Source organism: Babylonia areolata, chromosome 25 (assembly GCF_041734735.1).
Source record: "Babylonia areolata isolate BAREFJ2019XMU chromosome 25, ASM4173473v1, whole genome shotgun sequence".
In the NCBI taxonomy this organism is placed as follows: domain Eukaryota; kingdom Metazoa; phylum Mollusca; class Gastropoda; order Neogastropoda; family Buccinidae; genus Babylonia; species Babylonia areolata.
The window spans coordinates 35,846,598-35,863,065 of NC_134900.1; the positions used below are offsets into that span (position 1 = coordinate 35,846,598).

The 16,468-nt window shown below is 40.3% G+C and overlaps 1 protein-coding gene and 1 long non-coding RNA gene across 3 annotated transcripts in view; one reads left to right on the forward strand and one right to left on the reverse strand.

The window, feature by feature from the left end:
- LOC143299590 (protein MON2 homolog) overlaps positions 1–3,457 on the forward strand; it is a 66,773-nt gene extending 63,316 nt beyond the window's left edge. The window contains exon 18 of the mRNA XM_076612877.1: positions 1,346–3,457. Within this exon, the coding sequence (XP_076468992.1) occupies positions 1,346–1,506 (161 nt within the window). The 3' untranslated portion in view covers positions 1,507–3,457. The remainder of the gene's footprint in view (positions 1–1,345) is intronic.
- A 107-nt stretch (positions 3,458–3,564) lies between these two features.
- LOC143299433 (uncharacterized) lies at positions 3,565–16,219 on the reverse strand. Of its 2 annotated transcripts, none has more exons than XR_013057536.1 (6): positions 16,082–16,219; positions 11,537–11,724; positions 10,585–10,672; positions 8,247–8,349; positions 5,142–5,285; positions 3,565–3,718 (listed from the first exon to the last, which is right to left on the reverse strand). It is a non-coding gene; the product is annotated as an uncharacterized LOC143299433 (long non-coding RNA). The 2 variants fall into 2 exon arrangements; XR_013057537.1 differs by having other exon boundaries at positions 15,800–16,181.
- Between the last annotated feature and the right edge of the window lie 249 nt (positions 16,220–16,468).

A 16,468-nucleotide genomic window follows, 5' to 3' on the forward strand; every position in this document is an offset into this window, starting at 1 on the left:
ATCAAGAAAAGTTGATAACATTTATCAATAGTCGGTTCAAGGTTGGGAGAAAATAAAACTTGATTTCTTTACTTCAGTTGATCAAATGTGATGAGTATGTACTTTGTTAATCTGTAGCATTTAAGTTGCTTTTCTTATATGTTATTGAAGTTTATGTTTTGATTGGTATCTTCATATTGTAATGTATTCGATCAGCCCACATTTATTACTGCTTTAGACGTTATTGCCATTATACAGTTCTGTGTGGTCAGCTGTTTCATGATTGTTTTGCCTTGTTTCTACTGTGCATTGAGGAAGACAGAATGGTTAAGCTGCTTATCTACCAATACAGTATCCATAAGGGTCAGGGTTCAAATCCCCGTCTCTCTCTCTCTCTCTCTTCTAAGTTTGACTGAAAAATTAAACTGAGATTTTTTAATTATTCAGATGAGGCGATAAACTGAAATGGTGTGTGCAGCACACACTGAAAATGAATCGGTAGTATTATGGTTTGTCCTCTGGGAAAATTCTGTGGAAGAAATTAACTCTGATAGGTTCACATGTATATGCATGCACTCAAGGCCGTTGGGTTATGCAGCTAGTCAGACATCTGCCAGATGTATCAGCACGTAATGGATTTGACCAAAAGCTGCAACGTGTGCCTCCTTGAGAAACTAAAGCTTTGCCATGTTGTGTAAACAGTGTGTTGTACAGTGTTGGTTGTTTGTGGTGTGACAGCACACAACACTGGTTTCACAGTACAGTGAACTATGTGGTCCGCACAAACACTAGTCCCACAGTACAGTGAACCATGCGATCCACACAGAGGATTTAAGAAAGACACTGGCCATTCAGCAACAATCACACACACTGCCACGTAATATTTGTTTCAGATGACGTCATTGCATTGCGTCATAATTATATCTACGCCATACACAAAGAGTGCATTGTACGGTGTTGGTTGTTGCGGTGTGACAGTGGAGGCAGCATTGTGACTTTGCCATGTCGTGTAAACAGCACGTTGTACAGTGTGTGTTGTTTGTGGTGTGACTGTGTCTTTGCAATGTTGTGTAAACAGTGCGTTGTACAGTGTGTCATTTGTGGTGTACAGTGTCTTTTGTCATGTTGTGTAAACAGCATATTGTACAGTGTGTATCGTTTGTGGTGTGACAGTGTGTCTTTGCAATGTTGTGTAAACAGTGCGTTGTGCAGTGTCATTTGTGGTGTAACAGTGTCTTTCGTCATGTTGTGTAAACAGCACGTTGTACAGTGTGTATCGTTTGTGGTGTGACAGTGGAGGCGGCATTGTGACTTAATTTTTTGTGTAAACTGAGTTGTACAGTGTGTGTTGTTTATGGTGTTACAGTGGAGGCAGCAGTGTGGCAGCAGGTGATCGCGTTGTACCCAGCGCTGGTGGAGTGCACCACCTCCTCCTCCCCCCACGTCACCCGCGCCTTGAAGGACGCTCTGCATGAGTACCGCGACCTGCTGACCCCACCCTCTGGCCATGTGCAGAACGGGCGGTGATAGAGGGCGCCACGCAGCTTGGAGGATGTTGGTTGTGTGTCTGGCGACTGCGGGAAGGTGTAGACTCTTTTTCTGTTACTGTATGGTACTGCTAGAGGGCTGTGTGAATGGTGGCGTTTGGTGGTACATGGATGCATATTTTGTCGTCATGGTTTCACTTTATTTATCCTGGTTTGTTTGTTTTTTTGTTTGTTTTTTATTAGGCTTTTGTTAGTGTGATGCACTCTTCTTTTTTTTTCTTAGTAATGTTTTTTCATGTTAACTTGGAACATTTTCTCTCTTTTTCTGAAAATTTGACGCAATGTACATGGTGGTTTGTTTTTTTTCAACTGACTGTTAAAAGATTATTTGTTGTTAATCAGATATTCACATCTTTGGATGGATGAATTCAAGAGACTTTATATATTATCATGAACTCTGCAAGATAGAAGTGGTTCTGTCTCGGAGAAGCAGCATGGTGCAGTTTGTCATTTTCTTTCTGACTTTGCAACAGTTATAAATTTTCTAGTCTCAGAACATTGTAACTGCTGTTGGATCTTGCTGACTATAAACAGATTGGAAGAGAAGACATTATGGATGAGCTTTCAAGTCTGATGGCATGTGCATGTTAAAAAAAAAAAATCTCCTGTATCATAAGTGTGTACACCTGGCTGCGTTTACTTCAGGCCCACTGTTGTCTTGTTGGACAGGTATTTTGTGTACAGGTAGCGGATAGGTGTCACTGCTCTTGTATAGGTTGGCGATCAGACTGCTGTCAAGTATTGTCAAAGGTAGATGTGGACACCGTAACATGGCTCGGTTATCTCTGACTACAAGGGTTCCAGTTGGTAATTTTATTGTGGGGTTAGGTTTAAAAAGGTTAAGATTTCCTGTATCCTTTAATCACCAAAGGGACATAATTTCATTATTGCTGTATCTGGGATCTGACATATGAAGACTGGGCCCATTTCGCTCCTTCCAAGGCTGGGACCACTCCTCTCCTTCCATTTTAATCTTCTCCAAGTCAAGTCAGGTACCAATTCACACCTGGATAGAGGAAATTTCCCACCCCCAGGACACAAAACCAAGCTGAAATGGGTTGATGGTTTTGGGAGTTGGTCACAAGAGTTGTGCCAAAGGGGAGGCAATAACTGGCCCTCACTTTAAACATAATTTTACAGTGGGATTGGGAGAGGCCAAGTGCCGTCACAGATTTTCCCACTCTCGCAATTCACGTGAACTAATTATATCGAGTTCCTCTTCCAAAGTAAAAACCAAAAAAATGTTCTTTTTCAAAATGTCTGGGAAAAAAAAAAGATAATGCAGTTTTTTAAGAACTTTTAAAGTTTGATGTCCAACTGAAGTTTACTTTTTCTATTAAAGAAAAACTTGTTTCAAAGTTCTTTAAATGTTCAAAATGCACCAATTAATGTGGAGAAAGAAAAAAAAAAGCAAACTAAAAAGATAATGCGGTTTTTTTGTGTGAAAACTTTTGAAGTTTGATGTTCCAATGAAGTCTACCATGTTTTCTAATAAATAAAAGTGTTCTAATTTCTTCTTGTATTGTTCAAAATACACCACCATCACATGTAAAAAAAAAAAAATAAATAAAATAAAAATAGAAAAAAAAATGCAATGTTTCCAAAAAAAGCAATATTTCTGAAAATGTGTTTTAAATCTAGGAAAGTGCAAAGAAAAAAAAGTAAGAAAAGTTTCCAGTGTGCCATCCACAAACCCAAACCTCCACCCGTCCTCGTGTGCTGCTTTTTTAATTGAATTGTCTGCAACACTCACTGCAAAGTCGTCCCTCATTGGCTGTTTGCTAAGTCTTCCCGCACTGGCTGTTTTCTGTGTCATCATTTTTCATTGGTGACACCGCCAAGGCTGTCTATCCTCAGTTTCCATTGGTTGACTTTGCAGGGAGCAGTGTTCACATTTGCAGAAATTTCAAGTATATAAGGAAGGACACCAGGTCGGGGTTTGTGGATGGTGCACAGCAAAACTTCTCTTGGGAAAACTTTTGACCATGAGAACTTTTTTTTTTCTTCACACCTGGCTTTCCAGACATTTAAAAAAAATAATAAAATTTTAAAAAATTGCATTTCAATCTGACTTTTCCTACACAAAGTCCAACACTGGTTTGTTTACAATTTTATTCTGATGAATACTATACACCGATACCCATTTCCTCAACACACTTTTTATCTGGCATGGCTGAAGTTCTGGTCAATAACTGAAACAGAAAAAAACAAAAGATAATGAAGCTTCTTGGAAGTGCATACATGGCTGAAAATATATGATACAAGGAAAACGACCATTACTTCAGGACATTGTCTCTGCAGTGTTCAGTTTGGAAAAGGTGTGAGGCACTCCTAAGGAGTGTATTTCCTATCAGTCACCTTAGATTTAAGTGGGTTTATTTCATCACCAAATGGTTATATTATTAGATTATCTGTAACATTTCTTGCTGTTTGTGTATTTTTTGAAAATAGACAATAGATACGTTTTACAAAAGTATTATGGAAAAGGTGATTCAAAAGATCACACTCATTTTCTGCATGTTGTAGTATGTCCTGTGTGCATGCATGATGTACATATGAGGTAGATCAAAGTGTTAATTATCATGATGTACATTTGTTGGGCATTTGGTGACAGATAAAATCCAATAAAATCTCATCTGTATATTATAACTTGACTTCAGGTTATTTCTGTGTGGGTGTGTCCATAGCAATGCATTATAACTGTACACAGCAAATACTGTTTAACAAAATCTGAAGACTTCAATGTTGGGAAAATCAACTACCTTGCCTGACAGTTCTTTCACTGTATGTGTGCACACATTTCTCAGTCCTCAGTTCTTATCTACATAACTGCACACAACAAGCGTGCGAGAAATAAGCATTTCTATTGCATAAAAGGTAGACAAAGCACCTAGATAATTTACTCGGCCATTGGAATGAGTCATCAGACGGATATGCTACAAACTCCCCATGTCTCATGCGTGTGTGGGTCAGGGTGTCTTAGATCAAGTATTTCTTTACTTTTACCGCTTGTCACTAATATCAGACACAACCCTGTACAGGTCTGAAACTAAAGGAGTGTGACTCACAGAACAAAGGTTTCCAATTTTGTTTTTCCAAATAATTGGTCCAATATCAGTTTAGCTGAAAGGTTTTTCATGCCAATGTGATTGGATAAGACCAACTACAGCAACTATGTGAAGACAGTACTGAAGTTCATATAGTAAACTCTTACAGGTAGTAACACTCCAGACATACTGTACACCTCAGAATGTTGACAGTCTTACAGGTAGTAACACTCCAGACATACTGTACACCTCAGAATGTTGACAGTCTTACAGGTAGTAACACTCCAGACATGCTGTACACCTCAAAATGTTGACAGTCTTACAGGTAGTAACACTCCAGACATACTGTACACCTCAGAATGTTGACAGTCTTACAGGTAGTAACACTCCAGACATACTGTACACCTCAGAATGTTGACAGTCTTACAGGTAGTAACACTCCAGACATACTGTACACCTCAGAATGTTGACAGTCTTACAGGTAGTAACACTCCAGACATACTGTACACCTCAGAATGTTGACAGTCTTACAGGTAGTAACACTCCAGACATACTGTACACCTCTCACCTTTTTGTCTCCCTCCCAGTCCCCAGCTGACAGGTGACGCCAGATGATCACACACCCCATGACCTCCGGTCTTTTGACCCCTGTGGGGAACGCTGATCTCTGCCATCACCTTGTTGTTTTCCCACATACACCCTCACCCACGGTCTTCACAGTGTCGGTGACAGAAAAATACATGAAACAATATTATTCATCTGAGAGAAGGTCAGACTTTCATCAACACTGAAACACACATTCATTTCCTTCAAATAAATGGAATCATCGCTTTCCATTCTGAGAACGGCCATTTGAAATAGTTCATCATCCTGAAATATCTTGGACAGCAATACTTGCTTCTTTTCTGATCTCTGATGGTGGTTCAGGAGGAAGGTGGCAGAATGGTTAAGACGTTCTGCTGCCAATATATGGAGTCTGTGAGAGTCTGCGTTCGAATCTGCTCTCACCCTTTCTCCCAAGTTTGAAGTGCCTAGTCATTCAGATGAGATGACAAACCGAGGTCCTGTGTGCAGCACGCACTTGGTGCACTGAAAAAGAACCCATGCCAACGAGAGTTGTCCTCTGGCAAAGTTCTGTAGAAAAATCCACTCTGATAGGTACAAAAATATATAATCATGCACTCAAGGCGCGTTAGGTTATGCTGCTGGTCAGGCATCTGCCGAGCAGATATGTAACATATACGGTTTTGTCCGAACGTAGTGACACCTTCTGGAGAAGCTGAAACTGATGATTACTTTTCAATATGCCAGCCAAGTGGTAAAGACCTACTAGGAAGTGAGCGTCCATGCGTTTCAGAGGTGGTCTGGATGCTAGTCATTCAGATGGGACGATGAACCAAAGTCTCATGCAACATGCTCTACAGCACATAAAAACCTACATCATGCTCTTCAGCACATAAAAACCTACATCAACAAAAGGGTTCTCCCTGGATAAACTATGTAGAAAAAACCCAGTGTGTAAAACAAACACCTGCAGACAGAAACATGAAAAGGATCAATGGTGCTGCTGCACTGTGGTGACGAACTCTCGGCAGGGAAACCTGATTTTCCTGCTGTGAAGTATGTTGTAACAGAGTTGTATGATTCAACTGAGTTCAAACAACTAGCCACCATTCCCAGTACTCTCACCACGTAGACACTGTATTTGACAGAACTGCACCTGAAATGCAGTGTGTTAACTTGGCAGCTTTCCCGGCCGGAAAGAAGAAATCATCATTACAGACCCACCATCACCTATTTGCACCACTGTCTGCTTATCTTTCACTTCTCCAAGTCAATTTCTGCAGAACTTTGCAATAGGCAACTCTTCTGTTCAGTTCAGTTCAGTTACTCAGTCACTGTGCTCAGACAAATCCATGTCCGCTGCACAACATCTGCTAAGCAGATGCCTAACCAGCAGCGTAACTCAATGTGCTTGGTCAGGCGTTGAGCAACTTTTCTGTTACTGTAAACTGTTTATGAACAGTCACCAAGTGCAAGTTCAATTTCTTGTCTCCTGTGACGTGAAAGACTAGTATCCAAGACATTTAAGGTCTAGCAGAGGGGGCATGAAAAACATCAGCCTGTGCAAGACTCAATACAACTGGAGAAGACGATACTCCTGGAATTCTCTCCCTTCCCAAAGATGCCAGCAGTCTTCAGTGGCCAACAGCTTGTGTATTGTATTCAAGGGCAGTTAAACCTTCCTGTTTTGGCTGAAATAACTCAGAAATTTCAAAACTATATTATTGTGGAAACAAGCTCTCGAATACTATTTTCTGTTGCAGATGTAATAATAATAATGGTAACAGAAATTTCAAAATTATATTTCTGAGTGGAAACAAGCTCTCGAATGCTATTTTCTATTGCAGATGTAATAATAATAATGATAATAATTCATAACTTTTCTATGGCACGATATCCAGTACTAATGCTGCTCAAAGCGCCTTACATCATTGAGCCAGACATAAACATAACATAAAAACTTTACAACAGCTCAATCCAATGCATTCCCAAACCGAATCAAAAAGCATGATCCACCAAACAATAAAAAATATCAAGTAAATAATGTTATGATTAAAAAGAAATACATTCCATAAAACACACATATTCATAAACATACTCACACATGCGTGCGCGCGCACACACCTGCACGCACGCAGACACACACACACACGTGCACGTGCCCAGACACATTAAATATATCAACTACACCAAAGCAGGATTACGTGAAGAATTAAAATATCTCTAGCAAAAAAAACTCCATGTGGCGAACAGACTTTGGGTTATCCATTGTGCTGAGTACAGAAATTTTTGTGGAAAAGGTGCGTTTTCAGATCTGACTTAAAGGTCTGGAGATCAGGAGCATTTCTGAGGGACGATGGCAAAGAATTCCAAATTTGGGGTACTTGAGCCCTAAAAGACCTTTTCCCTGCACATTTTAAATTAGTTCTTGGGACTTTAGTAACCTTTCAGAACTGGATCTTAGCATTCTACATGGTTCGTACGTTTCCAGCACAAAAGAGAGTTCCAGGGGAAGAGATCCATCAAAATGTCAGAAGGCTAGTGTCGCTAGTTTATAGTGAATGCGGGACTCTACAGGAAGCCAGTGTGACAGAAGCAAAAGAGGTGTGACATGATAAGATTTCCTTTTTGCTAGGACAAGCTGTGCAGCATAGTTCTGTACTTTCTGTAGTCTAATAAGACAGGAAGATAGTAAACCTGCTACGGCAGAATTGCAGTAATCTAGTCTGTACAGGACAAAAGAGGAAACCAATTGAGCCATGTGACATGCTATCCTCCAAAACATATTCTGATTGTTAAGTTGGATGCTCGAAAGCTCAGATATTGCACCAATCAGTCCAGGTGAACGAAGAAATATAAAAAGGAGCTGTGAGGAGGAAGGGGAGTAAACATTTACACCCTCCATGTCATTACTATTGGAAAACAAATTTCATAAACAATAACCCCCACCCCAAACAAATACACACACACACACACACACACACACACACACACACACACACAGATATATATATATATATATATATCAGTTGCTTTTATCTTTATACCCAAACTATCTTTGAGGGCATCACAACTGGCCCACAATTGAAATAAACCGTCCCTTACTAACCTGGACCATCAGACTGCCAAGCCACAGAGACAACATGACCAGACGAGGGGCTGTGTATATCTTCCAACCATCACAGTGCACAGCCTTGCACGACACAGCAACACTGAAACACACAGCCATCATACTGTCTGAAATGTAGTTTTCTTTTCTTTTCTTTTAATGATTTAAAATCAAAAGCAGTGTGGGCAATTTATAACAAATAAAAAATTATTTCAAAAAAGCAGTGGAGGCAAATTTAAAGCGTCAGCTAAGACACATGATAAATAACTATTTCCTTCCTCCTTCTTTCTTAGAAATAGGTTGATTGAAAAATTTTAAAAATAAACGCTAAGTGGCTTAACCAATCATATTCACCACCCCTTTGTGACAAAGATGTCAGCTGAACACGCCATACCGTTACAGAGATGTTCACTATTCATTAGTGACATTTTGGCTTACAATCTATCTCCTGCATTTGGACCTTATTTTCTTTGAGGCTTTTGACGGTTGACCAGTTCTGGTCTTTTCTGTGTGTGCTTGATTTTTTTTTTTTTTTTTTAATACTTCTGATGTCCCCCACCCCCACCCCCCTGTCATTTATGAAATTACATTCTGTCCAAATCTGACACAAGAGTAACCTTTAACGTTTTCCACAATACATAACCTTTAAACAGAAACGAAACTGGTCTCCATACTGCCTTCCTGTCATTCCCAGCCACTGTTTGATGCTGCAATGACTGCAGTCTCTTTAACTTCAGAAATAGTATTGCATTGTATTGTATTACTCTTTTTGTCACACCACATTTGTCTGTGTGAAATTCGGATTGCTCTCCCCATGGACAGCGCGTCACTACACTGAGCACACAACACTTTTTTTTCTGCCTGCAATCTTATTTGTTTTCCTATCAAAGTGCATTTTTCTGCAGAAATTTGCCAGGGACAACCCTTTTGTTGCCATGTGTTCTTTTATGTGCGCTAAGAGCATGCTGCACACGGGACCTCGGTTTGTCATCACATCTGAATGACTACAATCCAGACCACCACTCCAGGCCTAGTGGAGGGGGAGAAAATACTGGCGATTATGGGATTCGAACCAGTGCACCCAGATTCTCTCGCTTCTTTGACGGATGCGTTACTTCTAGGAAATCACACAGTATGCACAGCAATGCAGAGCACAGGTGTGTGTGTGTGTGTGTGTGTGTGTGTAACAGACAATGTGTGTAACTTTTTTTTTCCAAAGCCAATCAATCAGACAGTAAGGACATTAGAGAATTCAACTACCGTTAATCACAAGTATTTAAAATGCAGTCTGCACAAATAACAGTGTATCTTGCAGTTGAGTATAAAACTCCCACTATATCTTGCCTTTTCACACATGTATACATACATAACCACCCACTGACACTGACAGACACTCATGCACACACACATGTACACATACAATCACACTAACAGATGGCCTCACACACACACACACACACACACACACACACACACACACCAAACAACAGCTGGGAAATATTGCACACACTCAATGCAGCAGAAAGCACATCCAATAATAATAATTCAGCAACATATGTATATATATATATATATTAGCCTCCCTCCTCCCCACTCCCTGTAATCTCCTGCCACCCCCCTACCCCTCCCCCTACTCTCCTGACACCCCCCTCCCCCATCTACTGACATGATCTGAAGGGTATGACTAGAGTATAGTGCTGGCTTTTTGTCTGCTGACAAGAAATCTGAACACAGCACGTCTTGGGGAAAAAAATGACATTACACAAAGTGTGCCTCTAAGATTTATGTGTGTGTGTGTGTGTGTGTGTGTGTGTTTGTGTGTGTGTGTGTGTGTGTGTGCGCGCGCGTGTGTGTACATGCGTCTCTGCCTCTGTATGTGTGTGTACACCAACTGTGAGCAGAAAGCAGGATTTTTCATTTGTAAATTTTGATATAAATCACAACTATCTTGACAGCCTGCTGGCAATTCCACAAAAAACAGTTCTCATTCTCTACAGCAGCATCAGTATTATCATCATCAACATTAATCACGCTTGAGGTGAGGTCATGCCAGTCTTTCCTGCCACTGGTATTTATTATCATTATCAATTATATTATTATCATTATTGTCATCATCATCACCACTGTCAGTTCATTTGCACAGAAACATTTCCCCTCAAAGTATGTAATTTACTTTAGTATAATACTGCAAACTGACCAGAGCATACATTCACTCACTTACAGTCACACACACACACACACACACACTCACTCGCTCACACACACACACACACACACATCAGCAGGAGCCTGTGCACGTGAATCCAGTATAATCAGTGTGCCAAGCCAGTAAACTCACTTGTTTCAGTTTTCAGATTTGCCTGTTGCTTTTCTTTTCAATTCATTTGGCCCGGGCTTCTTCCAGAAGATACGGAAAGGATGCCATGCTGGAGCAAATGAAACATTAATGTTTGTGAAATGATTGATTAAAAAAATTAATTGTATTATCACTCTTACCAGTCCCACACGCTCAGCTTGGGCCACAACAATTTCCTCTTAAAACTGGGCAATAAGTACACATAGTTTCAGTTTCAAGGTGGTATCGAAGCGTGCAGGCTGATATACACCACCACAACTGCTTAAAATTTAATTCTAAAAAAGAGATACCTGACCTGTGTTTATACCCGTGGTCAGGCCTTGAGAGCCTATCCTAGTTTTTTGGGGTTTTTTTTTCATAAAACATGGAAAACAATAATAAATAAGAAAAAATACCCCATAACATCTCTATAGTATTACTGTATATAAATGACCATTAAATGCATGCAGTGAAGCCCTATTTGAGAATTTTTTTTTTTAAATCACACCCCAAGCCTTATATATTCATGACAGGTGTGTTAACTTCTGAAAGTAAAACCTATTGATATCACCCCATACTCTCAAGCTGTGCTAGTCGTATCCTCACAGGGAGAAACAAAGCTACAATAACAGCAATAGTAATAGAGGTACACTAACCCACCATTTTTTTTTTTTTTTTTAATAGTTGTAACACCCACTCCAAACCCCTTTGTGGTTAATGAGCACTGCACTTGTTAGCTATATAGGATGAATAAAGAAAGAACAGCTGTTTCTTTCTCACATGTAGATCAATGAATAGTACATTAGCATCCCGTTTCCAAGCTGTGATCACACACACACACACACACACACACACACACACACAAATCATTTCATAATGGAAAGTAATATAACCATGCATCTGAGACAGTTCTCTCTGTGCAAGCATCACTACAGACCCTAACGAGCTGCCATACCAGATTTTTTACCAGTTCACTTCTTGAGCAGCACAGAAACAACAGCATTCCTCCTGCAGACTCTGGACTGTGTTCTTCAGCTGGGCCCATGTCTATCCTGGTGCCTTCATCTTGTCCTCTGTACCGAGTCTTCATGTCTACCCTTTTCTTTCTCTTTGAGGGTTCCACTCCCAGCTTGTCTAGTGACCCTGAACACAATGAAACCAATCAGTAAAAATATAAAATAATAATAATAATGATGCCCAATTATTCTGTCCAGTCACACAGACGAACGGACCTCTTATCTGTAATAGTGAAGCCAAAAATGTACATCAGATTCATTAGGAAATTGGGGGAAATCCCATGTGGAACTTCACTTACGCACACACTGCTTGAATCTATGTTGTTTGAAAATTTTGTCGCAAACTTGTCAAAGGAACCGAAGGGCAATATATAAAGTCAATTAAGATATTGTACAGGTTCACTGCAAAAAAAAAAAAAAACACACACACACACACACATACTTTTTTTTGTTAAAGATATAGATTATATAATTCATACAGACATGTTGGGGGGTAAACTCCAAAAATTTTGACAGATATGTCCTCAGATGGCTCCTTGTCCTATCTAACCCATAGTCTGTACTGCAGAACACTGGCCCAAAATGAGAAGATTTTCTTTTGGGACTTCTGTATCTAAATCATTGTCACAACAGATTTGTATGAAATCTGGGCTGCTCTCCAGTGGGGGGCTGCTCTCCCCAGGGAGGGCACATCACTACATTGAGAGTGCCCCCTTTCTCTTTTGCCAGCCTACAAGGGTATTTGTCTTCCTACCAAACTGGATTTTTCTACAGAACTTTGCCAGGTACGACGCTTTTCTTGCTGTGGGGTCTTTTACATGCGCTAAGTGTGACAAGCATTCTGACCACCATTCAGGGTCTGCTGGTGAGGGGGAACATCCTGGTGAGTGAGGGGATCAAACCAGTGTGCTCCGATTAATAATAATAATAATGGTATTTATATAGCGCTAAATCTTGTGCAGAGACAAATCAAAGCGCTTTCGCACCAGTCATTCACACGCATGCATAACTCTGAAACTGTAGAAACTAAAGACAAGGAAGAGGCAGGCAAGGGAAGCTATATTGGGAAGAGGTGGGTTTTAAGGCCAGACCTGAAAGAGCAGAGTGTGGAGACTTGACGAAGCGAAAGAGGAAGTTCATTCCAATCGCAAGGTCCAGAGACAGAGAAAGAATGGCGGCCAACAGTCGAGTGTTTGAATCTGGGTAAGCGTAAACAGAGTGGATCCGAAGCCGATCGTAGTGAGCGAGATGGAGTGTAGAGGTGAAGGCAGCCCCAGAGATAGGAAGGGATCAAACCAATGTGCTCCGATTCTCTAGCTTCCTAGACAAACTCGTTACTTCCAGGCCAACACTCCACTTTTTTATGGCTTAAAGTTAAACTTAAGTCATGGTTGGGTTCAAAGAAATTTCTGCTAACAATTTTGGCTTAGTATTAATGTTTCATGTGTGTCACTGTTCCAAATGGAATTCTACAGTTCCAAAAACTGACATCAAAACGAAAGATTACAACCAAAATTAACTATATCATTATAAAGATTTTTCATCTGTAAAGTGTAATCCCTGATATGCTTTCATGATCTTGCTTGATCTGATCACCCATAAATACCACTCCTTCAAACTATAATACTGGCAAATTTAAGAAATCCACTTTGTCTGTATCGTTCCCACTTTGAAGTTACGGGAATGACAGCAGTGAAATTTGTTTCATTACTCAAGGAGGTGTCACTGCATTCAGACAAACCCATAAACGCTTCACATCTGCTAGTGGAAGATGTCTGACCATCAACATAACCCAACACGCTTAAGCACTGAGCGCATGCATACATACTCATTTGTGTACCTGTCACTATCAGAGTGGACTTCTACAGAATTTTGCCAGAGAACAACACTCATTACCATGGGTTCTTTTTCAGTGCGCCAAGTGTGTGCTGCACAAACGGCCTCAATTTATTGCCTCATCAGAATGACTTGATGCTCAGTTTGATTCTCCACTCGAACTTGGGAGAAAGGGTGAGAGTGGAATTCGAACCCTGTATTAAAAGATGAATGGCTTAACCATTCTGCCACCTTCCTCAAACAGTGGAGAGGGTGCGGCATAAACTTTTTTGTGGAGGTGTGGGGGGTGGGGGGGGGGGAGGAGTGAGTAGGGTTGAATGGAAGGAGTTGGGCAACTTTTAACCACCTAAAATTAGCACACGGAAATGATTTTTGTTGACCTTGTTTACCCTTTCTGCTTCACTATACCATGATAAGTTATCTTTTTCCATCTGCATATCAAGTCACGTCTGATTTTGTGACAAAAATTGTACATAAGGTGGCAATTTGGAGCACTGTCAGTGTACATGAGTATTGTAATGAAAACTGGAAACGGTCAGGTTAGGGGGTATATGTTATGGAAATGTTTCCATGAACTGCTTCAGCATGTGAATCATCAACTGTCAGCAATAAGGGCCCCTGAGTCACACAATTTTCAGCAGTTGAACTGGCCACAGAACTCAATTCTTTCCTTCAAACTTTTCTATGTTTGTTTACGCAATGAAATAATGGAATTCTACAGAGTATAATTTTTATATATTTTATGACTGACGGGAAATTTGCTCAATTTTGTTTTGGAACTCGGTGTTGCAGCTGAACCTGAGAACATCTTATACTGGTTGTAACGAGGTGGGAGATTCACAGTGGTGAGCAATAATCCACACTGCTTCCTATAACAACAAGCCAGTCCCAGCAATCTCGAAATTACCCATCCTTGAACACCAAGGTCTATAGCATAAGAGATTATTCATATCAAGAAAGATTAAACTACTTACAACTACCATCACTTATAGCAAGAAGAGTAAGAGGGGACTTGAAACAGACAAACAAAATATTTAATGGGTTTGACGATGTAAACAAAGTATACTTTTTTTGTACTCCAAAGGTAGACATTACAAGAAACAGTACAGACAAAACGTTTCAACAGTATTCCAGAACGAAACTCAGAAAGTTTATATTTAGTAACAGAGTAACAAATTATTGGAACAAATTAACAAACAATACCAAACGTGCACCTAGTATAAATACTTTTAAAAACCTCATAGATAAACACTAGTTATTGACAAAAACGAAATTCAACTTTGATGGATAAAATGACTGAGCTAGTCAAAGACCTGACCAACAATAAAAAGGAGTAAATCTGAAGGAGCATAAAAAGCCAAAAATGGCTAAGTTGGATATAACAACGCCCCAAATCCTGATCCTGATCCTGAACAGAGATGGGGCGATATGATCTTGATCTTGTTAGATGCTTGAGGCCTGGTAGTGGCATGTTCGCCACTCTGGGCTCATCACAATGCACGACTACAGACTAGTGGTAGCACTCTGGATCATAAACGAAGGGAATACTGGTCCAGTGAGTGTCCAAGCAGCCCTTGAAAGCAGCTAGTGTAGGGGCTGTCAGCACCTCTTCTGGGAGACCATTCCAGGTGTTGTTGACCCATTACGCAGAGAAGGCATTCCGAACGTTGATTCAACAGTGGACCTTGCTCACTTTCAGGCTGTGGCCTCTGCTCGCTTTGTTGCTGGAGACGGAGCGTGAACTGTGGCTTGTCAGTCTTGTATATGCCATGGACATATTTGTAGGTGTCGATCAAGTCGCCACGTTTCCTTGTGTGCTCTAAACAGGCCAGCCTCTCTGAGTACCCTTTGTCCCTCAACAAGCCGATGAGCTTTCTACATGGTCGAACTGTACAAGTTCATCCACTGAATCTACAAGACTCAGGGACTTCAGATCGCACACTCCAATAGTAAGGAAATCGGGGATGGGGTGGGGTAGGGTGGGGGGGCAGTCTCAAGCCGCATGGGCAAATCACACTGTGGACTGAACGCGATGAGCTCTTCCTTTACAGAACAAGCTGTCAACATCTGGAACAGTATTCGTAAGTTTTCTTTTAGCTTTAGAGCAGTTAAAGGATGGAATGTAATGAATAATTCAACAAAAACAGCTAAAACTATTGACCAGTTCAAGAATCTTCTAGACAATGATTCTAAATCATTAATAAAACCATTCGATTTTGATGAATGAACACTTAAAAAAAAATTCATACGCATGTATGCAACCCTAAACTATTTCTATATTAAGAAGGGGCGTTGAAATGCCAAAAAGGCTAAAAAAAAAACAAAAAAATTATTTTTAAAAAAACAAAAACTGCCAAACTCTGTACCTGTGCCTGTGATGAATACATGGTCGTGGCAGCACCAACAGTCTCAGCGTTAGTTCAAGAGCACATTTCATACCCACTCCTGACCCAGAATGTTATAAACAGTTTGTCCACGCATGCCACCAAAAATGTGTTCTCTCCAGAGAACGACGAACTACCAAGGCCTTTTAGTTTGGAACCCCCCTTTTGGAACAACCTCTCAAATAAACTGTCGACTTATCTTTAAGATAAAAGTTGTAGTCATTGTTCTAAAGAAAAAGTATTATACTGTTTGTGTTTGCATACTTAATGCCGTAGTAGTTCGTTATGTCATCACTTGAATTGACAAATGGTGCGTCTTTTCAGCGTTTCACAGAAGTCATTAACAAACACCTCAGCCCGCCATTTCCGTTTCCTGTGATCTGAAAGTGTTCACTGCAGTCTGCGCATGTTCATCGATCATGTGACGTCTGCTGAAAGTCATGTCCCTATTTAAAAATAATATATTTCGACAAACACTTTTAGATTTACACCTACTTACATGTCTTCGATGTGTGTGTTTGTGTGTGTGTGTTTGTGTGTAGGCCTACGTGTGTGTGTGTGTTTGTGTGTTCGTTCTTTAGTTTAACGTCTTTTCACTGTAAGTGATATTAGACGAGGGAAGGAAAAAAAAATCGAGTGGGAGGAGGGGGA